At 37.4% G+C, this 25779-nt stretch overlaps 1 protein-coding gene across 1 annotated transcript in view; it reads right to left on the minus strand.

Annotated features, from left to right (window-relative positions):
• LOC105474842 (contactin associated protein 2) overlaps positions 1-25779 on the minus strand; it is a 2256224-nt gene that overhangs the window by 745099 nt on the left and 1485346 nt on the right. Inside the window, exon 13 of the mRNA XM_011729645.2 lies at positions 23182-23382. Within this exon, the coding sequence (XP_011727947.2) occupies positions 23182-23382 (201 nt within the window). The remainder of the gene's footprint in view (positions 1-23181; positions 23383-25779) is intronic.

Genomic DNA, 25779 nt, shown 5'->3' on the forward strand with positions numbered 1-25779 from the left:
CCTACTCTCACTCTTGCCAAGAGCTGCAATGCACTGTTAATAAGGTCCTTGATTTGGTAGCAGATGTAGGGACTGTGCCATCCCATCATAGTCTAAACGATTCCTGAATACAATGGGACATTACCCTTCAGGCTGTGATAGAGATGCAGAATCTGGAACATGGTTTGTAAAGGGCAAAGGATCCTCGAGGTGGAGAGGGTACTTACTGGGCAAAGTGTGTAATGTTGCATCTACATTATGTCAGATCTGGAGGGTTTGTGTTTTTGATTAATATGTGTACCATCTTGGTATTATAGGAAATAAGTTAAAAAGTGGTATTAAATGTTCTAAGAAATGAGTGGTTGGCCTTTCTTTCAAACGTTAAAGAAAACCAAGACTCAGAGGTATCTCTTGAGAGTTTAGGATGATATACTACTTAAGGAGAGGTCCTCGGTAATTTTATTAGAGACGAAGGGCAAATGGCTTTGATGACTGCAAACTAACTTGAAGTTTCTTCTAGGTAGGGTTATGTCATGGTGCGGGTTGTAGAATAGCCAGTGCTTGTATCAAAAAGCAATGGGCTGGGCACTGTGGCTCACGCCTGTAATCCCAGCCCTTTGAGAGGCTGAGGTGGGTGGATCACGAGGTCAAGAGTTTGAGACCTGCCTGACCAACATGGTGAAACCCCATCTCTACTAAAAATAGAAAAATTAGCCAGGCATAGTGGTGCACGCCTGTAATCCCAGGTACTCGGGAGGCTAAGGCAGGAGAATCATTTGAACCTGGCAGGCAGAGGTTGTAGTGAGCCGGGGTCATGCCACTGCACTCCAGCCTGGGTGACAGAGCAAGACTCCATCTCAAAATAAATAAATAAATACATAAATAATAAAAATAAAAGAATTGTTAGCAGAAAAAAACAGCTGAATTTGGAAATGAGAACAGTGGAATTTTCTCCAAAGTCTTGTCGAGGCATACAACAGGTACTACTGAAATACCACTACTAACCTGTACTACCCATGCGTTCACTGAAGGTTCTTTAGACAGCACAGACTGTGGCTCAGAGACGGAGCTGAGCTTCACTGGATTGGGCTAAACACTTCATAAGCCAAATTTGATTTTCAGAAATAAATATGTACTGCTTAAAATTAAAATTTAAGAATTTTATAAAAGAAGAATTACAGAAAAAAAATGACACGGCGTTCTCTAAAAACTACACCAAATGTTCAAGAGAAGTATTTGTATTTTTGAGACAAAATAAAACACTGAAGTTAGGGGCTGGGTTAACTGGAGGATTCTATCTACAACATGGCTGGGAGAGGAGGGAAGTGCATATTATAGGTAAAAGGCCCAGGAAAGATAGCTACATCTTGGAGAAATAGGCTTTCAATAACCATAAGCAGGACAGCAGCCCCTTGGAAACAGAAGTCTGGGTATAGGCAATTATAACTTAATGTGTGTGTTTGTTGGGTCGGTGGGTGTGCAATAGTGGGGGCATGAGAATTCTGACAGAGGAGGAGTATGCTGTGATTTCATCTGCCCCATATCTCCCTTAACAAAGACCTCAACAAAATATATTTTTAGGGCCAATAGTAGGCACAATGTGATTTCAGAGGCTAACCAGTCTCCTACCATCTTACTTCTCTTTAAGCAACAGCTGTTTAAAATGTCTTTAGTAGAAGATTAAATCTTTAATAGGCCTTGTCTTTAATTGGCCTTAAGGGACCAGGTCTTATTAATTTTGTAACCTCCCACAGAAATTAGCTTAGTGCCTTAAAGAGAGCAGATGATCAATATGCATCAGTTCCGAGAATGAATGAGTGAATGGTCAATTTCAAAATGCATATGTACGAGGTGATGTCACTAGACTTAAATATTTTTATACTAAAATTTAGTTAGAAAGCAAATCTAATGTGTCTGGTGTCAGAGTCTTTCTTACCTATTATAGGGAAGAATTTAAAGCAAGACAAGCGAGCACTGGGTCTCCTATCAAATTGGGAAGGGGGAGCAAGAAGGAGAAGATCTGAGGACCTTGGGCTAACAGTAATCTGAAAATCAGAGTGCCAAAATCTTTTTTTCTCTATGGATAAGTGGAGTTGCTCAGAAAACTGTAGGAAGAAAAGGTTGTAGAAAGCAGCAGGAAGAGAACGTTCTACATTGAAAGGAAAAGGGTACAAATGAATACATTGAAAAAGACAGTCTTCTCTGAACAATCTTGTTAAGAGTTAGCCTTATTTATCAAAACAGTTTGTGCCTACATTAAAGCTGTTTTTAGGAGTCTGTCTTGTGTTGAGCAAAATGGCATAACTCACATCACCACAGCTTTGCACAGCTCTTAAATAGATATGAATATTTTTTACACAAGTGGCATAGCTATAAAGAAGTCTAAATCCCAATGTAATAATTAAGTATCAGTTTACATTCTGAGGATATCCAGGTGGGCTCTCGAGAGAACTAATGAATCAGAGGATAGGAAATCATTATGAATATTTGCAAACACTGAGAAAATATTTATGCTTTGTTATTTTGTTTTCCACCTCATTTCTGTTTCTTTGTTATTCTTTCAAAACAATCTCTTAGGGGAAAAAGGCATTATGCAAATACAGCGTCGAGCGATGTTTTATGTTACATCACCTCATTAGGCAACATCCTGTTAGGTTTCAGGAGTTCTTAAAAATAAAATCTATTCTGTTTTCTTCTTCTCCTTCCCAGGGGTAAATCGACTGTCAATATTAAACAAATTTAATGTATGTGGCTATAAATTAATTGTATTACTCTCCAGTCACTCCCATTTGTATTTCTTCTCTCTTATCTTCTTTTGTATTATTACATGATAGCTTTTCAGTAGAAGTCCATGCAACATACACAGCTTGATTTTAGTATTTTTAACAATAACGCACAGATTGATAATAAGGTTTATCCACCCCAGTGGTTTTTTCCATCTTGGTAGTATTTATTATCACAACAGTTTCCAGGGAGAAAATGATTTAATATGTCATAAGACGTTTTTGCTGAGCAAGTGTTTCTACATCTTCACAGTCGATTTCAAACTGGAAGCTCTAATATGAAGAAAATGATCAAAATATCTGTAAAAGCTACAAAGAAATGAAGTACTCTATCTGCATATTCCATTTGATCTCCATGGGGAGCAAAAATTTAAGTTTCCTGACAATGAATTCAAACATTTCAATCATCATCATTTTTCCCCTTCTTAGAACTGAGAAAAGATTGAGGATTTAGTTATATAGAGGCCACATCTTCTGACTCCACCCAGATTTTCCTTTCCTTTGTGTTTTCTACTCTATGGAAAGGAAATTCAGTTATCTGTGTGCCATAATATAAAAAACTTTTTGCCACAGAGATGTAGGATGGGAAAACACTTAAGAAATCATCTCTGTTGTCCTACATTGTCGGTGCTGGGTTGAGGGGGGCCTCCCTGAAGAGTTTTGAAAATAAGATTGTGCCCTGTGAGTTAAACTAAAATATCAACACTCAATGGAAAGACGGGAACAAAATTACCACAAACAGAACTAAATGACTCCCAGGTCAGCAAGACCCCCCTGTAGCCTGATTGAATACATTAACAGAACTATAGAAAAAAGAAAGGGTTGGTGGGAAGCTGGAGGGGAAAGGACAGTAAACCAGATCAAGTTTGTGCATAGCCGACAGCAGCCTAGGAGAAAGGGCTCCACAGTCCAAAGATGACCTCTTACCCTGAACTCACAATCCTATCATTTACTCCTCTTGTTCCAATTCCAAGCCCAAGAAGCAAGCATCTGATTTTAATTTGGCTTCCCATCTGGTAGCCCTGAGGGGGAGATTTGGTGGGGTACAGAACAGAAGTGTCCAATCCTCTTAGCATTACACTTTTTCATTACAAATTAATACACTGGCATCCTAGTTTACAACTTGGCTCTCCATATACCTTGCCCACACAGTGTGGTGGCCAGAACCTCCTCTCCCTTTAGCAGTTAGTCGTCTTGTTTAAGTTAATTTAATGGCATTTTGATTATAGATTTCAATCTCACAGACTTTGATTATGTTTGTGATTGAACTAGAGTCTGTGGAGAAGTCAAGTTTTGCCAAAAGAATCTGACTTGGGTTTATAGAAAACTCATTAAGGTAATGTCGGCTATCTTAAGAGACAGCATTGGAAACTTCACCTCATGTAATTTCAGCTACTAGAATTTGAGGCAGCAAGTCAAGTTTCTTTTCCTTTCAGTGAAACTTCTAAACCCTATACACAGGCAAATATTTCATCTACACTATGCTAAGAAGTTGCTTCAGATAAAATCTCTGCTAAATCCTTTCTAATACAAGTGAAGGCCAATGTCTTCATTAATCTACTTTCTCATTAAAAATAACATTTTCAAGGCAGTTCAACATTATTTTTAAGGGCTTGTTTTATAGACCTTTATCCTACATATATAACCCCAATTATATTTTTCCTCCTCAAAGTATTCATTCTTTTTTCTATTCCTCTGAATCATGCCTGCACATATCTTATATATCTTACCTGAATTGCATTGCTTCTATATTAAGGTGAAACTAGCAACAGGAGAACAGCAATGTTGAATTGATGGAAAAAAAAAAAAAAACACCAGTTCTTAAAAATATTGGTTATATATTTCCACGACATTCTCACTTCAGATCATTTTTTAAAATTTACATTTAGTCTATGTTACCTTAGATCTTTATCTCCCATATTTCACCAAAACCAACCCCTCCCACTGAATTCATATCTGCTCTTGGTAAATTACTCTGGTTTCAGCTGTATGACATTATACATCATTTTTATTTTTTTCTGCCTCTGTCACTTTTAATCTTGGATTCACTTGTAGTTAATTTAGTGATTGACAGTCAACTTTTAGTTATCTACAGCCTGATTATTCTCCCCACAAACGCTGTTTTCAAATTTTAGAGCAAACACCTATTGCATGTAAGTAATCTGATTTGTTTGCATTGCAAATAAGCTCTGTGTATTGTTATTTTCAAGAAGTCTGCCCCACATAGTATAGAAGTTCATCAGAGCTAAGTGTCTCACTTTAGGGACATTTTGAGTAGAAGAATTGTGCTTGAGTAGTTTCTTTTTGAAACCACGAGGGTGTGCGTGTGTGTCATTTATATATTTAAACCACACACACAGACACATCATGTTATGTTCCCACACTGAGACACAGGCACTGATACATCCTCCGTTGGGTGACTTCAGATATACAACAGGCATACTCACTTCATTGTGCTTCACAGATCATATGCTTTATTATAAACTGAAGGCTTGTGGCAGCCCTGCTTCCAGTAAGTCTGTTGGCATCGTTTTATTTTGTTGTTGTTTGTTTATTTTTTTAATGGCGTGCTCTCACTTTGTGTCTCTCTGTCACACTCTGGTAATTCTTTCAATACTTTATATTTTTCATGATTATTCCATCTGTTATGGTGATCTGCGATCAGTGATCTTTGACATTACTATTGTCATTGTTTTGGAGTGCCATTAACTGTGCCCATAGAAGATGACAAACTTAATTGATAATTATGTGAGCTCTGACTGCTCTACTGACCAGCTGATCCCTAGTCTTTTGCCTTCTCCTCAGGCCTTCTTATTCCTTGAGACAAAACAATGTTGAAATTAGGCCAGTTCATAACCATACGATGACCTCTAAGTGTTTGAAAGTCACACATCTGTCAATTTAAATCGAAAGCTAGACATCATTAAGCTTAGTGAGGAAGACACGTCAAAAGCCAAGATAGGCTGGAAGCTAACCCTCTTGCACCAAACAGCTAAAAAAGTTATGAATGCAAATAAAAGGTTCTCAAAGGAAATTAAAAGTGCTGCTCCAGGGAACACATGAAAGATAGAAAAGTGAAACAGCTTTCTTGCTGATACGGAGAAAGTTTTAGTGGTCTGCATAGAATGAGCCACAACATTCCCTTAAGCCATAGCCTAATCCAGAACTAAGGCCCTAACTCTCTTCAATTGCATGAAGGCTCAGAAAGGTGAGAAATCTGCAGAAGAAAAATTTGAAGCTACCAGAGGTTGGTTCATGAGATTTAGGAAAGAAACCTTCTTCGTAACGTGAAAGTGCAAGGTGAAAGAGCAAATGCTGATGGAGAAACTACAGCAAGTTACCTAGAAGTTCCAGCTAAGGTAACTGATAAAGGTGGCTATACTAAACAACAGAGTTTCAATCTAGATGAAACATCTTTCTATTGGAAGAGGATGCCATCTAGGACATTCACAGCTAAAGAGGAAAAGTGAATGCCTGGCTTCAAACCTTCAAAGGACAGCTTCTTGTTAGGGGCTAATGCAGCTGGTTACTTGAAGAAGCAGCCAGGGCTCATTTACTTTTCTGAAAATCCTAGGATCCTTAAGAGTTCTGCTAAGACTACACTGCCTGTGCTCTAGAAATAGAACAGCAAAGCTTGGAGGATAGCACATCTGTTTACAGCTTCAACAAGTTTACTGAATATTTTAAGCCCATTATTGAGACTTACTGCCCAGAAAAAAAAAAATATTCCTTTCAAAATATGACTGCTCATTGACAATGCACCTGGTCAGGCAAGAGCCCTGATGGAGATGAACAAGATTAATGTTGTTTTCATGCCTGCTAACACAACCTGAATTCTACAGCCCGTGGACAAAGGAGTGATTCTGATTTTCAAGTTGTATTATTTTAAAAATAGACTGGGCACAGTGGCTCATGCCTGTAATCCCAGCACTTTGTGAGGTCAAGATGGGTGGATCACCTGAGGTCAGGAGTTTGAGACCAGCCTGGCAAACATGGCAAAACACCATCTCTAGTAAAAATACAAACATTAGCTGAGCGTGGTGGCATGTGCCTGTAATCCCAGCTACTCAGGAGGATAGGCAGGAGAATTGCTTGAACCCAGGAGGCAGAGGATGCGGTGAGCCAAGAACGCACCACTGCACTCTAGCCTGGGTGACAGAGTGACACTCTGACTTGAAAAAAGAAGAAGAAGAAGAAGAAGAAGAAGAAGAAGAAGAAGAAGAAGAAGAAGAAGAAGAAGAAGAAGAAGAAGAAGAAGAAAAAGAAGAAGAAGAAGAAGAGGAGGAAGAAGAAGAAGAAGAAGAAGAAGAAGAAGAAGAAGAAGAAGAAGAAGAAGAAGAAGAAGAAGAAGAAGAAGAAGAAGAAGAAGAAGAAGAAGAAGAAGAAGAAAATCAAATATAGGCCAGGCATGGTAGCTCACTTCTGTAATCTCAGCACTTTGGGAGGCCCAGGTGGGTGGATCACCTGAGATCAGGAGTTCGAGATCAACCTGGCCAACATGGTGAAACCTCGTCTCTACTAAAAATACAAAAATTAGCTGGGTGTGGTGGCAGGCACCTGTATTCCCAGCTATTCGGGAGGCTGAGGCAGGAGAATCGCGTGGTCCTGGGAGGTGGAGGTTGCAGCAGTGAGCCAAGATCATGCCACTGCCCTCCAGCCTGGGTGACAGTGAGACTCAGTCTCAAAAAAGAAAGAAAAAGAAAGAAGAAAGAAAGAAAGAAAGAAAGAAAGAAAGAAAGAAAGAAAGAAAGAAAGAAAGAAAGAAAGAAAGAAAGAAGAGAGAGAGAGAGAGAGGGAGGGAGGGAGGGAGGGAGGGAGGAAGGAAGGAAGGAAGGAAGGAAGGAAGGAAGGAAGGAAGGAAGGCAGGAAGGAAGGAAGGAAGATATTTTGCTAGACTATAGCTGCCAGAGATAGATGGATCTGAGTAAACTACATTGAAAACCTCTTGGTAAGGATTCGCCATCCGAAGCCATTAAAAACATTCATGGGAGGAAATCAACATATTAGCAATAAAAGGAGTTTGAAAGAAGTTAATTCCAAACATCATGGGTGAGTTTGAGAGGTTCAAAACTTCAGTGGAGCAAGTCACTGCAAATGTAATAGAAATAACAAAAGAATTAGAATTAGAAATGGAGTCTGAAGCTGTAATTGAATTGCTGCAATCTCATGATAAAACTTTAATGGATGAGTTGTTTCTTATGGCTAAACAAAGAAAGTGGTTTATTCCCAGATTGGAAGGAAAAAGAATAAGAAATTGCTCAGGGAAACAAGGAAGGGACAGTCATTGCCATTGATTATCTTATAACTTCATTATTAGGTTTAGAATATATTTTTAGATATTGCTAATACCTATATTTAAACAATTATTTTAGAACATTCCAACGCCAAAAAGTATATTATAATTTTTTTTACTATATGAATCTACCTTTTGGTTGTCTTTGATTAGTTCAGATAACATTTGTCTAGTTATTCCAAAATGCAAGTCATTTGTGAAAATCTATGAAACCTATGTAGCACAACTAGCATTTAGGAGGTACACACTTTTTCTCTGCTTTGGTTGATACCATTTCATTAAGATTTCTTATATTTACATTAGAACCTTATAAATTGTTCTCCCAGTTCTCTTTATGCAAATTTATAACTGTGATTATAATTTATAACTGTGATAGAGTAGAAGTCTGTTTGTCCTCGTTTACATATTATGCTTCTTTTGGTATACTTGAATGTCTCATAATGTTGATCCTCTTAATTTTGCTGCCTTGATTACCTTACCATTTTGACATTTTGAAATAAAAACAAAATAAAGTATGTTTGGTTTCTAGATAGGCTTAAATATCTGCCTTCTAAAGAGAAAGATTAATTGATTTTAACATTTGGGCCAAGTAAAGTAACATGAGTTTACAAAATTTATGAAATACTAAATATAGCCAACAGGCTGGCTGAACAGACGTGCAGAGTGGACTGTTAGTTCTAGTTACTGTTGCTCTCCCCCAGGGCCTTGCCTTCCTGCCCAGGACCTCCGTCCCCTCTGCTGACATACCCAGTGCCCTCCTTCCTGCTCCCCTGCATGGTTCCTCCCCTAGTGCCTCTTCCTCTAGTCTGTTCTCCCTCCTACTTACAAAACCGAACTGAGGGTGATTTCATTTGTTTGTTTGTTTTTGACAGGAAGCAAGTCCCTTCCCTAATGGAGTAAGTCTCTATATCTCTGATGGTTGAATTTCATGTCTGTATCAGTGTCCCGCTCTTCATCCCCCCAGGTGCTCCCCATACGCTCTGCCAAGCTGGGGATTTCTATCTTTCTCATTGTAGCAGAATCTTGGAGAAATCTATCAAAAGCAAATTAATAAGGTAAGAATGAAACACTGAACGTGTCACTTGTGTTAGGCTTAGACATAAGAGTTTCTTCTGAAAAGATCAAAAAAAGAAGAAGAATAAGGAAGAAAGAAAACATCAACATTTCGTTTCCATATCTTATGTCTGAAAAGAAGGGGATAACCTTTTGCAGCCTTTTTCTATTTCATCAATATACAATTCACATGTTCTATTTGAAACACCTTGATATTAAAAACATGAAAGTCAAATGCTCTGTGGAGAGAGAGGCATGTTTTTTTTTTCTTTTCTTTCACATCAAATGTTTTTCAATATCATTTCAAACAAATTGTCATATAAACCACATTTTTTAATATACTTGTCAAGACCAATAGTGGATATTGAAAAAACATAAAAAGGTAGGATTTTTCAGAAAGAAGTTTGTGCAGTTCTTATAAATGTCTCTTTTGGCCTATTGCTTAACAAAACTGTTTGGGTTTTCATTTTTAACTATGCTGGAAGCACATATTAATGTTTCAATAGAAAAAATTAAAAATTCCCCAGTTGATTAGCTTATTAGGTTGCCTCATTCTCTTCCTTCCTTCCTTTCCCTCCCTTCTCCCTTCCTTTCTTTCTCCTTCCTTTCTTCCCCCTTCCTTCCTTTCTAACTTCTTGGGGTAGAAAATATATAGAGTCTACAGGCACATAAACCTAGATTTTAATCTGGTTTGGACTGTCAGCATGGTATTTACTGTTTTTCCTTGGGTTAATTAACCCTTCTAAAGTTATGTTTCCTCAGACATAAAATGGAAATTCTGATATACAACTCACAGAGATTTGGGGTGGAATGAGTCAATATATATAAAATGTCCAGGTGAGCCTTTAATAAATACTAATGCTATTTCCTCTCTCTTCATTTATATCATGATCGAATGTGGAGATAATTATTAAGCATTAGTTATCTAGATATATAGATGACAATATATTTTTAAGCCTGAATTTCAGGTCCAGTACCAAGAGAGAAAAAAAACCTGAGCATGTTTTTATAGAGATTTTAAGATATGGGGCGAAGGTCATAATGGCTGTGGCATTCCTAGTCAGCTAACACTCTGCAACATTATTCATTGTCCTATAAAAACTATTTACCCAGCCACTGGTGTTGGTAAATTGTAAACAAACACAATAGGTAATAGAATCCAACTTCCATCAGCGTAACTAGTATTTCAGAGAAGTCTTATCATTCATTGGTGAGAAAATAATAGCTCGGGAAAGATACAGTCTCTGAAATAAAATTTATGGATTATTTTATTCACAGGCACTTCTGTGAGGATGAGTTTCTTCAACCGTATTTCTCTGAGCATCTTTAACATTATGTTTATGTTGCATGGTAGTGGAACTTGATTCAATTGTAAGAGTTAGAAAACAAACATTGCAGAGGAATGTTGATGGCAAGATAGGGCTGCACTGCAGCTTTCTGAAGGTTGTAGAAAGAGGATGTTTGTATTTGACTCAATGGAGATGCTTCTGTTTAGACAGAACTCTCAGAGAATGAGGAGTTAATGGACACATGCCATATTCATCAAAATGTAGAATGAAGCCATCTCCAACTTTTTTGAAACAACACAGAGAAAAGGAGTCTTTGTCTTTTGACTTATCTCCCTGAGTTGATCTACTTGATTCCTTCAAATTGCTATTGTTTTAACTTTATTTGGCAATTCGACACTCAACCAAAGTGTACCATCATTAGAAAGGAAGAGATAGGAGAATGGAAGATCCCTCCATACCTCTAACAGGTGGATCTCACCTGTTATGTCTATGTTACGTCACCTGTCTATGTTGACCCAGAGAGGCATATGTGATACAAATGAGGGAATAAATCATTGCTATTCTAGAAACGGATCTATCAGCAGTTCATTTTAAAAGTTATCTTTGTTGACTGTGACGGCCGGTTTTATCTGTCAACTTAGCTACGGGGTCCAGTTATTCAAACAAACATTCTTCCAGGTGTTGCTACGTAGGCATTTTGTAAATGTAATTACAGTTTAAGTAAAAGTGTTTATTCTAGATCATCCGGATGGGCCTGATTCAATCAGCTGAAAGGCCTTAAGAGTAGAGCTGAGACTTCCTTAAAGAAGGAATACGTCCTGTGGGCATCAGCTTCAGTGTGTGTCTGGAGGTTCCAGCCTCTCTTTCCTGACAGTGTGACTCAGCTTTGGACTTGCCTTGCCAGGCCCCGCTGTTGCATAAGCCAATTCCTTGCGATAAATCTCTAAATCTATCTTCTACTTGTTCTGTTTCACTGGTTGAACCTGAACTGATATCCCGGCTAATAGTACTCTGAGACCATATTTTCTCCCATTCTTAAGCCTTCCTGATCTTTCCTCCAAATATAACCTCTTCAAACAGGGGAGGCAGAATTACCTAATGCAAAATACACATATCAAAATGTTTGGAAGTCATTATGAATTCTAAATTTATTCAGTCTTTTATCCATGATGGACATACCAGTAAGATTTTTTCAGTATTTGTAAGAGTCTTATACAAAATTATTTTATTGTCATTATGAAAAAGTTTCACTCTATATCTCAAGGTAAATGCTATTTTAGAGTACAGTAAACAACTCAGGGGTTGGGGCACGAACCCCCTGTGCAGTAAAAATTGACCTATAAATTTGACTCCCCAAAACTTAACTACCAATAGCCTACTGTTGACTGGAAACCTTAGAGATAACATAGTCAATTAACACACATTTGATATATTATATATATTATATACTGTATACTTACAATAAAGTAAGCTAGAGAAAAGAAAATGTTATTAAGAAAATTGAAAGGAAAAGAACATGCATTTATTAATCATGAAGCATAAGTGGGTCATTATGAAAGTCTTCATCCTCATATCTTCATGTTGAGTAGGCTGAGGAGGAGGAGAAAGAGGAGGGGTTGGTCTTGCTGTCTCAGAGGTGGTAGAGACAGAAGAAATCCACATGTAAGCAGACCCTCACAGTTTAAACCTGTGTTGTTGAAGAGTCAACTGTGTTATTTTTACCCTCATTATATTCTCACAGCACCTAACTAAATATTTTGTATTCAATAAATGTTTGCAGAATGAATAACAGAGCAATATCGTAACAATACTTTAGGTATTTCCAAGAGAAGTTTATAGTAAAAATTTGATGCTTTTTTTCAGTAGCTTGTTTAGGGGAAGTGTTTTCAAAAATAATTTATGATTAGGTTTATTAGGTGATGAATTAGGTTTATCTTCATTTTATGTTTAAAGTGGATAATTTTAAGGAAAATATATGAACTGGAAAAAAGTATGATTTAATGTCAGTAGAAAAGACTGTCACATTAACTTCATTTCAGTTTTGCTTCTGACTGAAAGTATATACAGATGGAAGCAAAAACTAGAGAGTAATATTCATAAAGATAAAAAATAAAATTGTTAGTACTCTTAAAAAATTTTCTTCTTAAATTTTGTTATATTATTTTATCATTTACAAAGTTTAAAGTACATGTTGTTTTATCTATCCAATCTTTTTAGAAGACTTTATGATTATCCCTTTTTGAAATTCAGAATGGCACAGTAAGTAGTATGGAATTTTGAAAAATAGTCCAAACATAGTTTTTTAATTTTTAGAATTGGATAATAGCTGGTTTTTCATTTTTACAATCTTTTATAATATAATAAACTAAAATGCAAATTTGAAAAACTTGGCTTTATGGTCTTTTAATATATTGAACTTTAACTAGTTTAAATGCAACTCTATAAACTCATACTTCTCATAAATTAGGATAAATCCGTTCATTAAGATGCGATAATCTTCAAAGAAAATTCAGCTTTGGTGTAATTTTTGAGTTGCTCTCATTTTAATATATAATCTTTGTTTAAAAAAGATTAACAGCAGTGTGCTCTCCTGTCTGAAAACTTAAGAAAACATATGGCCAGATAACTACAAGGAGAAATAAACATAAAATCCATAATTCTCATGCAGGCTTTGCATTTTCACTTTTCTTTATAATTATTGTAAGCAAGAATAAGTACTTATTTAAACATGGCTTTTCAAAATCAAAAGGTTAGAGTCTACCTTAACTAGAAAGACATGAGAAGACAGATTTACAAGCTCTACAGAGTGACTGGATAACTTCACGAAGTTTCCATTTCATCCTTATATTTGTTGTTTTAAAGACTAAGCTACAAACATAGGCACACACACAATCAAAGTCTCAGCTCAAAGTTCAAGTCTACCACTTGAAAGGCACTAGTAGTACCCTTTAGGTACAACTCAAGCTACCCTTAATAAATTTTGCCTTAAGATTAATTTATTAATCAGAAATATTGGAACTGACCAAAGGTCACTTGGTAAATAGCATTTCTAATCATGCACAAAAAAAAAAAAAAAAGAAAGAAAATGACGAGGGAAAACATTCTTTCAGAGTGGTTGAAAAGATGGGGGTGGGTACAATTCCTGCTGGGATTAGTTCTATACTCATTTTGGTGACCAAGCATTGACTTCTCCATGTTCACACTTTCTTCAGTGTGTCAGAAAGGTTTTTAATAGGATACATATACATTTGAATCTCAGTTTTTCCCACTTCCAGCTATGATGGCTGATATGGTTTGGCTGTGTCTGCACCCAAATCTTATCTTGAATTGTAGCTCCCACAATTCCCACATGTTGTGGGAGGGGCCGGGTGGGAGGTAATTGAATCATGGGGGCAGGTCCTTCCCCTGCTACTCTCATGAGAGTGAATAAGTCTCACAAGATGATGGTTTTATAAAGGGGAGTTTCCCTAAGGAAACTCTCTTCTCTTGTCTGCTGCCATGTGAGACATGCCTTTCACCTTCCACCATGATTGTGAGGCCTCCTCAGCCATGTGGAACTGTGAGTCCATTAAACCTCCTTCTTTTGTAAATAGCTCAGTCTTAGGTATGTCTTTATCAGCAGCATAAAAATGGACTAATATAGTGGTCTTCAGTAAGTTTATTCCTCTGAGTCCTGTTTTGTAAAACAGAGACAATAAAATCTACTTAGCATAACTTTGACAGTTAAATGAGATAAATGTCTACAATGGCATTGTTCAAGACATTTAATGAGAACTTCTGCCCTTCTCTTTAGCTCCCTTCTTGAAACAGGTGTTCTTGTTCTTTACCAAAGCAAATTCTACACTCTTCTTTCTCTCCGGGGACCTATATTTCTTTTCTGTCTTACATCTTTAATCTGAACCTCTCCAATGTCTCCTTCTCAGTTTATAAATTTATTACAACTCCCTCGTCCCTAAAAATATCAAACACTTCTAAACCCCTACTCTTGCTTTGTCATTTGATTAAGTAACTTTTCCACATGTAGCCATCCTTTTACCATCAACCTTTTGAAAACTTTCCCCTATTCTTTCTTTTCCCCATGCAGTCTTCAGTGACTCAACCCACCAAACTCCACTGACACGAAACTCCAACAGCCTCCCAACAGATAATGACAGGGGATGGCTTCCTTTCTAGGATGTCTCACCATTGATTGTACCCCAATTTTCTTGTTTTTGCTTACTTTTTACTTGCTTGCTTGTTTATTGTTGAATACCCATCTCCCTTAGCTTCCCAATTATAAGGCTTTCCGAATATGATTCTTTCTTCCTACTGTTTAATAACTTTTCAGTTCCTTTAGCTAGCTGCATCCTCTTCTTTAGTCCCCTTTTCAAATTAGTGTTTTTCTAATTTATTCACTACCTAGGTAGATGTCTAGAAGCTGGGCATGATGGAAGATACTACGATATGGCCCCTGTCCTCAAAGACCTTGCATTGTTGTAAGAAAGAGAACATTAAAACACCAGAAAATAATGAAGAGCAAAAAGAGCCAGGAATAGCCCATAATCAACTGCTAAGTGACAGGGGTTAGACCCTAAGTGAAACAGGAATTCAGAAAAAAAATGGTGATCACTGTCCGTAAGAATTGTAGAAGGTTTCATAAGGAAGCAAATAATTATAGTATCAGAATTTTTATTTTGTATTTTTTTGCTTACCAGTTAATCTGTAAAAGAAGGATGTCCTCTTACATTGAAATTAGCCTTTGAGTGGAGTCTCTCTTTGTCTCTGACCCTTGTTGGAAAAAAAAAAAAGTGAACGGGCCGGGCGCGGTGGCTCACACCTGTAATCCTAGCACTTTGGGAGGCCAAGGTGGGCAGATTGCCTGAGCTCAGGAGTTCGAGAACAGCCTGGGCAATATGGTGAAACCCCGTCTCTACTAAAATACAAAAAAAAAAAAAAAAAAAAAAAATTAGCTAGGCATGGCAGCATGTGCCTTTAGTCCCAGCTACTTGGGAGGCTGAGGCAGGAGAATCACTTGAACCCGGGAGGTGGAGGTTGCAGTGAGCCGAAATCATGCCACTGTACTCCAGCCTGGTGACAGAGACTCTGTCTCAAAAAAAAAAAAAAAAAAAAGTGAACATAACATTCCATCCACAAATAAATCAACAAAATCAGTATTTTGCTTTTCTTCTGTGTTTTCTTTCTCCTCCCATTACCTCTCTGAGTCATCTTAAGAAGGCATTATAACTACTCAAGAAGTGCACTTGATCTTTGCTCCTGAGTACATGGGAAGATTGTACTTCGTCTTCCTCTAAAGTTAGGCCCAGCAAAACATGTGACTTGCTTTGGTCCATAAAATGTGCACACACACAATGTGTTACTTCCTTGCAGGAGTATTTAATTGTCTGCGCTTAAGTTTGCAGCCTGCTCCTCCCTTGCTTCAGTCATCATGCAGGTGCCGTGAAACCAAGGCAGCCCAAGAAGCTGAAGCAATACAGAAGGCTTTGCATGAGGGAAACAAAAAAAATTGTTACATAATTAAGATTGGTCAGTCTTGACTATATATTTTCTGATCTTTCAATATAAATACAAGAATAGACAACATTAGGATTTTGATGATACGCTTAGTTCTTTCATTTTATTTTAGTTGTAGAGTATGTTTAAGAAAATTTCAGGGAAGAAAAAATGTAACTCATTAATTTTTTGATGTCAGTTAAAAGGATTTTACGCTATGCCATCAGCCATCACAGATCACATAAAAACCTGTATTCCTAGTGCCATCACTTTGCATGTTAAAGTGAAGTGACCACCAATTCTCCAGATTTTTCTTAACAAACAACATAAGCCTTAGAACTGTTGGCCAGTTTTTCAAGTCAGAAACTTGAGTCACCCTTGAATTTTCTTCCTCCTGTATATATAAGTAATCACAACTCCTGTTGATTCCACCATCTAAACTTAACAACAACAACAACAACAAACTTTCTCTGAAGTCCCAGTGGGCCTCCCAGACATGCGGTCCATGTGCACTCTGGTGACATGGTGCCAATGGACTCTTCATACCACCTCTGCTTCCTCCACTCCAGTCTCCATGGAACAGCCAGAACTTCCTTACTTGAAACCATTCTGTTTGCCATTCAGATAAAATCCTCAACATTATGCAGAGACTCTGAATTAATTTCCAGTTTCCTTTGTTCTGCCTCTCCTGACTTCAAGTTCCCTACTCCAGCCATTCTGACCCCTCTCACTTCCTTCAAATTAGCGTGTCTTGAGCTCCATCTCTGAATCATTGAACATGCTGACATTGCTAACCCAGAATCCTCCTCTAATTTTTTTCTTAGTTAACTCATTTGAATCTTTCCCATATCAGCTTATATGTCACACTTCTTGATACACAGGCAAAACTAAAAAATATTTGTTGACTTATTCTCCTATTCATTATTCCAGTTGAGGTTCTCATCAACTCCTATCCATATTGTAGAAATAGTTGCTTACTCTTCTCCCTGCAATCCCTCTGTCCCCTTCAATTACAGTGCCCATCACGCAGATGCTAGTTGTCTGGGCATGAAACATTACTAGATATAATTTTCTAATTTTCCCCTTTAGTTATTACTATCCTCCTTGCTTGTCTCATTTAATTCTATCACTCAATCTTAATACAATGATTGGGTATAATAATTAAGTAAATAATCTTTTGATTAATATACTGATTAGTCACAATAAATTTTATTTACTGAAAAATCTTTTATTGGAGTCGACTGATTTATCTATGTTGTCTTAAGAGTTAAATGCTGCACCTTCTTATAATGCACAGCATAACTTGAAATTCATTTGCTTGATAACTGCACCAAAGCTTAGAAATTTTTGCTAAAAATAGATTATATGTTACAAAGCCAGAGTCATGTTTTCTTGTCTTTTCAAAGCCACTAAATCACAGTTCAGTATCATCAAGTATACTGAATTTTATACAGCTTACTTTATAGGCAAAATTTGTAAGCATAATTCAATTTCAATAGATACAAAATCTAATAGTAAACTATCCAAAAGTATATATAATCTATATTGCTTCTTTCAACAAAGGAATCAGTAAAAAGTATCATTTCTGAGAACTAGACAACACTGAGAAATTAAAAGAAGAAAAACACCAGAAACTAACAAAGCAGTGCTCAATATAGCCAGAAAAATAGGAAAGATAACTTTATAACTCTACAATTAAATACATCTTTATGTATGTAGGGAATCAATACTTCAGCAAAAAAATTCTTAATTAGAAAGTATAATATGATTTGTAAAATAAACATATGACTACAATATATGTATAAGATACACAAATAAACATTTTAATGGCAGCATAATAGGTCTTGTCCAAACACAGAGAAACATTTTGGTTATCCAAGAGTATTAGTATTGTTGACTAAGACTACACAAGTAAGATCTAATGGAACTCCCTCAGTGCTTGATTTATCTAATTGAAGATTTGTTTTGTTTGTTTTGCGACAGAGTCTCACTCTATTGTCCAGGTTGGAGTGCAGTGGCATGACACCAGCTCACTGCAACCTCTGCCTCCCGAGTTCAAGTGATTTTCCTGCATCACCCTCTCAAGTAGCTGGGATTACAGGTGCATGCCACCACACCCAGCTACTTTTTTGTATATTTAGTAGAGAAGGGTTTTCACCATGTTGGCTAGGCTGGTCTTGAACTCCTGACCTCAACTGATCTACCTGCCTTGGCCTCCCAAAGTGTGAGATTACAGGCCTGAACCACCACACCCGGCCAAATTCAAGTTTTTATGGTACTTATTTCAGAAGTAGATTGCATTGTTCACTAATTTAGCCCTTCATAAGTTCAGGTGCTGTTACATTTACAAATCTGGGGATATAAATATAAACCATGCAGACATCCATCTGGATGACCATTAATTATTTTTCTATGTTTGGGTAAACTAATTTGGTGATTCCCAAATTGATATGCCTAATTCTAGGCAGGCTTTTCTATATAAAATAAAATAACTTTTTATTTTTCCATTTCTATGTCTTTTGTAAAGCTGAAGACAACTGAAGTAATAGTTACATTACGAGAATAGACATAACCATAAATATTGGCAAAATCATTATTTTTAATCTGTTAATATTTTTAAGTTTTGCGGTAATAAAAGAGAACATATTACATGGCATGTATCCTTGTAAAAATTGTAAGAAACTAATAATGTGTAATTTTACATTTGCTAGCTAATGGTATGGTACAAACAAACATTTATCAAAATAAAAATGAGGTCCATATGCATATCAACTATTTATCATAAGTATCATTAGAAACTATAGAGCCCCAAATGAACTCTTGAGGGTAAAGCTCTTAAAATAAAAAATAACATTTTAAGTGCAAAGCTATTACAATCTCATTTGATATTCATTTTAATTGCAATGACTATAATGAATATACTTTGTATTCGAACAGATGTCACAAGTACTACTACAGAAGTTCTAATATAATTCAGTCTTAGTTAAGAATAAGTAAATGGATATTTAAAATTGAATGTTACCATGAAGGAGGAAAAAAAAAAAAAAACCATTACAGTAAACATTAGCTCCTTTAAAAAAACAAATTAAAGATTTTTATTACATTGTGTTCTTTCTTGTTTTGACATATACAAAATATAATAATACAAGGAACTTGCTGTCTCAACCACTCCTTTTCCTTGCATCAGCTATTCTGCAGATTAGTAGGCCTAGAAAATGAAAATTGGGACTGTAAAAAATGACTCAGAAGGGTAAGCTGAAATTCACTTTACAATATTTAGAGACTGGTATATCAAAAGGATTAAAAAATTGTATTATGCCAATTTATTTTAGCCGAAGGAGGTAACTACGTATGCCATTTTATTTCAGTGGGTCAGACAAGCCCTAATATTTCCTTTAATCTTCTCCCACATGAAGGACTAAAATCTTAAATTCCAACATGAGAAACCTTCATGCCATGAATTAAAGACAGTGTTTCTCAATGTGTGGTTCACAGAATTACCCATGGATGTTTGTTAAAAGCAAATATCTTGGGGCCCCAACCAACCTCTATGAAAGCCTGGGAGTAAGGCCATTCAATCCACACTTTGACAAGCAACCTAAAAACTCTGATGCATACTCCTGCCTAAAACAACTGCCCCAAGGTTGGATGAGGCAACACGCAAAGCTACCTATTATTCACTTCATTTGAATCAGCAAACCTTTGTTAAGTACAAATCCTATGTGAATCAAAGATTGGATATATATAGGATGTCCAAACAGGAAAGAAACTTATGAGAAACTGATTTTTAAAGTACAATTTATTATGTACAATAATAACCTACAAATGACAAGAAACCCAGTATCTAGATGTCTAGAAATACAAAGAAAATGGTATATTTACTCTTCAGATTAAAAGTTTACTCTTGATTTCAATTTAGCAGTTTTTCTCGTGAAAGGCGTATCTGGAGATTAAATAAAAATGTCTTTATCTCATTATTAGAAAATGCAACTAACATAGTGCTTAATAACAAGTTTATCCCATTTTTCCTGATGTTTTGTACATTTTACGTTTTGTAAAGGAGAGTGGTTATGTGTGTGAGGCTTCATGGTGGTTGAGGGGACGAGACAAGGAATGTCAATGAGGGGAAAAGAAAGAAGCTGAACTGCAAGACCAGGAGCACTAAAGGTAAATTCTTTTCCCACCTCTAGTCTAATTCTCCTCGTACCTCAACTGTAAGTTGAACATATTCAGAAGCCATACTGTGTTTTTTAATTACCAGAGCAAAATTCAAAAAGTAAAAGCTGACTTTGGAGTTTAATCAAAGAAAGAAAGAAAATAAAGAACATAAAGCTGAGAGTATCAAGGTTCTTTTGCTGGTCAGGAATTTGCCCCCGTTTCCACCCCCACCCCAGGACTGAGGACTAATTCACTGGAATCCGTGAAAAGAGCTTCAGTAAGGAGCATCCGCTCATGAAACAGTGAAGATAAGCTGATGAGGCTCATTAATGGCTCTTAGTGCCCTTGGTCTTCTACATATAGTCTTTGACTTTTCCTAACACTGGAAACCAGATCCAGTTAAAACACACACACACACACCCCCTATGAGAAGTGGAAGTGAATAGAAAAAAGAGTTGTGCGGGTTCTCAGCACGATCTCTAGACCAGCAATATCAGCATCACTTGGGACCCTATTGTATTCATCTGCTCAGGCTTCCATAACAAAATACCATAGATTGAGTGGCTTCAATGACAGAAATTTATTTTCTCACAGTTCTGGAGGTTGGGAAGTGAAAGATCAAGGTGCTGGCTGATTTTTGTTTCTGGTGAGGGCTCTCTTCCTGGCTTACAGATGCTGCCTTTTTGCTGTCCCCACATGACAGAGAGAAAGACTTCTTTCTGTTTGTTCTCCTGAGGCCACCAATCCTATTGGACCCCACCATTATGACCTCATTTAATCTTAATTACTTACTAAAAGCCAAATCTCCAAATACAGTCACATTGGGGGCTAGGGCTTTAACATAGGAATTCTGGGGGAACATAATTCAGTCCATAGCACTCACTATAAATGCAAATTCTCAAGCACCACCTGAGACCTGCTGAATCAGAAACTCAGGGAATGGGGCCCAGCAAACCAGGTTTTATTATCTCACCAGATATTGTAATGCCAACTAAAGTCTGAGAAGTACTGGCCCTCAGGATGAAGTCCCAACTCCACAGCACAGCATTTCCTTTCCTTCCTAGTCTACTCCCACCCTTCCTTTCCGACCTTATTTCTTAGAGGATACTCTGTCTATACTTCTAGCACAAGGCTTTGCACATAGAAAGCACTCACATTTTCACAATATTGTGTACTATTGTCATAGGAGTTATTAAGAAATTATTAAGAAATTATTTTAGGCAGATAGAGGAGAAAAGGGGTCCTTGGAAAGTTTTTGTTTCTTTTAAAACAGCTCCAAAAATGTTTCTTGTCTAGCAGGAAAACCCGGGCTCTTAGAGTCAGCCTGGCAAACTTTGATGTGCAAATACCAGCCATTAGAAACGGGGTCCACCCAACATGGAGATTCCTGCCTTCTTCTTCCTTGCCATCACAAGTACCTGGCAACATGGCCGCCCCCACATATCTGCATGTGGGTAGAGCATCATGGCGCCCTGCATTTGCATATTAAAAGGCTAGGGTGGGAGGGCCAGTTTTTCCCCCTGGGCTAGGTGAATAACATGCCTGGTCAAACCAATTCCCTGAACCCTACGCAAATCAGGTACCACCGCCTCCATCCTCCTCATATAAGCAGCCACTTTACCACCCCACACAGGGTTTTCTCTCGTTGGAATCCTCCCTCTCTCTGTCTCTGTATGGGGGAGGTGTTCTTTTCTTCCTTCCTTCTTTGTTGCCTGTTAAACGCTCCTCTCCTTAAAACCACTCCACGTATGTCCATGTCGTTTTATCCAATTCTGCGTGAGATTAAGAACCCTGGCGTTCCTTCAGTCACTGGAGTCGTATCACTGTTTGCTTATAACTCTTCTCTGTAAACTACTCCGTACAACATTGCTTTCAATTCATCACTGTTTTGGGGCATCCAACAGCCCATTGGTCTCTGACATAGCACAAAGTTGCTTAACATGATTTTAAAAAATCAATATACTACTTGCTACTTATCATGTCCTTAAGTGTATCAAGTCTTATAAGTACTTAGTATATTACCTTACGAAATTCTCCCAATCACCCTGAAGTAGCCATTATAATTTCTGCTTCACAGAAAAAGACACTGGAAACTGAGGCTTAAGGTCAAGAGGTCTATTGTACAACATGGTGACTATGATTAATAGCAATGTATTTATCATATCTTGAAAACTGCTAAGCATGGATTTTAAGTGTTTGTTTCACAAAAAATAATAAATGTATGAGGCAAGGCATATGTGAGAGTTAGCCGTTCCACTATATATATATATATTTCTAAACACATTGTACACGATAGACATATACAATTTTATCTGCCAATTAAGGTAAAATTTTAAAAAGAGGTCAATTAACTCCCCCAAAGTGACATACTTGGGAAGTGGTAAGGTTGGAAATTATGAACTCATGTTTCTTTAACTTATTTCCACTGTGTTTTACTACAGACACAGAGATGCAGTTTTCTGACAACATCTCGAATTTACTGCCAAGACTCCCAGAGCATATGGGACTTGTTGCAGTAAAGTTATTTCCAGTATATCTTTTGGAACCGCTCTATTCTCTACACCCCGACACAGTCTTGCACACACGTATGTGTGTTTGCATGTGCACACTCACACACACGCTAGCAAATTGTTAAAAGTTGGCCATCACGAAAACAAAAAATCAGGCTAGACTTCTGGAGACAAACAGGTACCGCGAAGCGACTATTGGGAAGAAAGAGCTCTAAATTTTATCGCTATTCTATATCCTATTTGACTGTAGACAATTTTTAGAATGCTTTCATCTTTACAATAAAGACACCCCAAACTCTCAAACGGAATTGCTTGAATGTTCACAAGGAGCTCTGATAAACTTTGTCTCACAGTCACTACTGATAATTAAGCACTAGAAACATATATGCACATAAAATTTAAAAATCAGTAAGTTTAAAACAACAGACTACTTTTTCTTCAAAATCATTCTTTCTTAGCTTCATTCCACAGAAACCATGCCAAATGATTCTGTTTTACTTATTTACAGCTTCCTTCCTACTGAAGACTGGACTATAAGATAATGAACCACACCTGTTGGATTGTTTAGGTAATTCCAGGCACCAGCTGAGATAGTAATTAAAAGTAACGTTCCATTCTCAGCCTACCTGGAGTGTTCAACAACCTTGACATCTTGCAGAAATAGGAGACATACTGCTCGCAGTACTCCGCGCTGTCAGTGATGGCACTTATCTGGTCCATGGAGGCGCTGTAAACAAGCTGTGTCACTGAGTATTTTTCTGGGTTGTAGGCGACCACATTCGTCTGCATCTGCAAGTCATGAGACACTATGGTCCACACTTTGTCCTCTGTAGGGAGAAAAACAACCAGGACCCTGGATTATTAGTATGCAAATGCTTCTCCAAATGTCAGAAAATAATTGAGCTACACTTAAATGGTCTTTTTACTGAGCTGGTGTAGAACAGTGTTAAGGAGAGCAATCCTTAAAACATCCCCTGCTCTTTGCTCATCCCTAAATTCTGCCTATGAGGACAAAGTAGGAAAGCTATATATATATATATTCTTTTTTTTTTAAATTGAGATGGAGTCTCGCTCTGTCGCCCAGGCTGGAGTGCAGTGACCGAATCTCAGCTCACTGCAAGCTCTGCCTCCCAGGTTTACACCATTCTCCTGCCTCAGCCTCCTGAGTAGCTGGGACTACAGGCGCCCGCCACCTCGCCCTACATTTTTTTTTTTTTTTTGGATTTTTTAGTAGAGACGGGGTTTCACCATGTTAGCCAGGATGGTCTTGATCTCCTGACCTTGTGATCCGCCCGTCTTGGCCTCCCAAAGTGCTGGGATTACAGGCCTGAGCCACCACACCCGGCCTAGAAAGCAATATTTTTATTGAAGACAAACACAAGATACCTCCTGAAAACAAGGCAAAAAAAAAAAAAAAAAAAAAAAAAAAAAAAAAAAAGCTTTTGTATCTAGTTGGTGCTCTAACATCTGCAGCATTGAATATCAGGCTCATTATGTTCCAACTTCTTCCTGACTGTCATCCATCATTCCTCTGGTGGAACCGGATTTTCTCTTTCCTAAATGAACTATGCTCTTCTTTCAAGCCTGAGTCTTCCTACATGGTGTTTGCTCTAATCAGAATATATATCTTCATCTTGTCAACAAAAGTTCTTTTCACCCTGACCTTTTAGGCAAAATTAGACATTGCATTCTCTGCTATTGAAATGTTCTATACATGTGGAATAAAGCAAGTGAGTAATTATCTTGGTGATTTTGACCCTGAAAATTTCAGTGTAAGAAAAGAAGCAGATCCAAAATAGATAAGGTTAAATGAAAGCTCCATATACATTTAAATTTTAGTTAGAAGCATCACTAAGAACCTAAGATAATGTTATCTAATTTTAAATGTGGCATATGTCTTGCCTCTGTGCACTGAAAAAGCTCCTAAACAAGGACCAACCTCGTGCACCAGACTGTCATCACTAAATACCATTTCCTCTAAGATAAAACTAGGATCCCTGGAGAAATGATGGCTTCTACGGCTGGAAATGTGCAAGATGAAAGATGAGCCAGGAATATATCCCACTAGAAAAAAAATAAGCAATTAGAGACTGAGGGCAGTTCAAAAACACCCAGGGCCAAAGAAGGGCCAGTTTTAACATCAACAAGAATATTCTGCAATGGATTAAGGCATATCAAATATATTTAAATTCTTAAGTTTATTAAAATTATTAAAAATGTTTAAATTTGAAAGATGCTAGGTAATCGACTTATTATTTTGAATATTGGTGAATGAAGAGAAGAATCAAGCCTTTCACCTATCTTTGTTATAGGAACCTTAATGAAACCAAATATTGTCTTGATGGAAATATTTCAGCTCATAAAAGAAGACTAAATGATGGGATTAGAGTATCATCACTTCCTAACTTCTGACAAATTTAGTAGGATCTAAGCAATGATTATCAATGGCTGCTAATATAATCACAAGTGAAACCAGACGTGATGCACCTTTGGATGAAAATACATAATCAATGTTACATGTAATGTAGTACTGATAAAAATCAAGCATGAATTTGACCAAGTTTATAGACCTAACTGTGGATTTCCAGAATATACAAGGGAGAGAGGAACATGTAAAATGGCACACAGGGAAATACTCCATGAAATCCATGCCGTGGGAAACTCTATAGACCAATATAGTTTTATCAATTAATAAATTAAAAAGGAAGGGGATAGAGAGGAAAGAAGTGGTGAGAGAGAGCGAGAGCAAGAGAGAGCGAGAGAGAGAGAGAGAGAGAGAGAGCATGGTAAATGGCAACTCCATTCTTACAGGTGCTCAGGACAAAACCCAGGAGTCACCATTAATGCCTCTCTTCTGCATTGATCATCCAGTCTGCCCATGAATCCTGTCTGCTCTACCTTCAATGTGTTTCCACAATTTGAACACACCTCCTGCCAACCCACCACCACTACTAGGGTCAAAGCCATCCTGATTCCTAACCAGTCTGCTGCTTTCCATCCTTGCCTCCTCATATCTACATTTAACACAGGAGTCACGGTGAGGCTTTTCAAATATAAGTGAGATTCTGATACTCTGCTCAAAACCCTCAATGGCAGCGGGTCTTGTTCCAGTAAAAGTGAAGTCCTGAGAACAGCTGAAGTCCCTCTATGACCTGGCTTCTCCTGCCTCTATGCCCTCACACGCCAATCCTCCCTCCTTGCTCCTTTGGCACCAGCCACACGGA

Source organism: Macaca nemestrina, chromosome 4, assembly GCF_043159975.1.
Source record: "Macaca nemestrina isolate mMacNem1 chromosome 4, mMacNem.hap1, whole genome shotgun sequence".
NCBI lineage: Eukaryota > Metazoa > Chordata > Mammalia > Primates > Cercopithecidae > Macaca > Macaca nemestrina.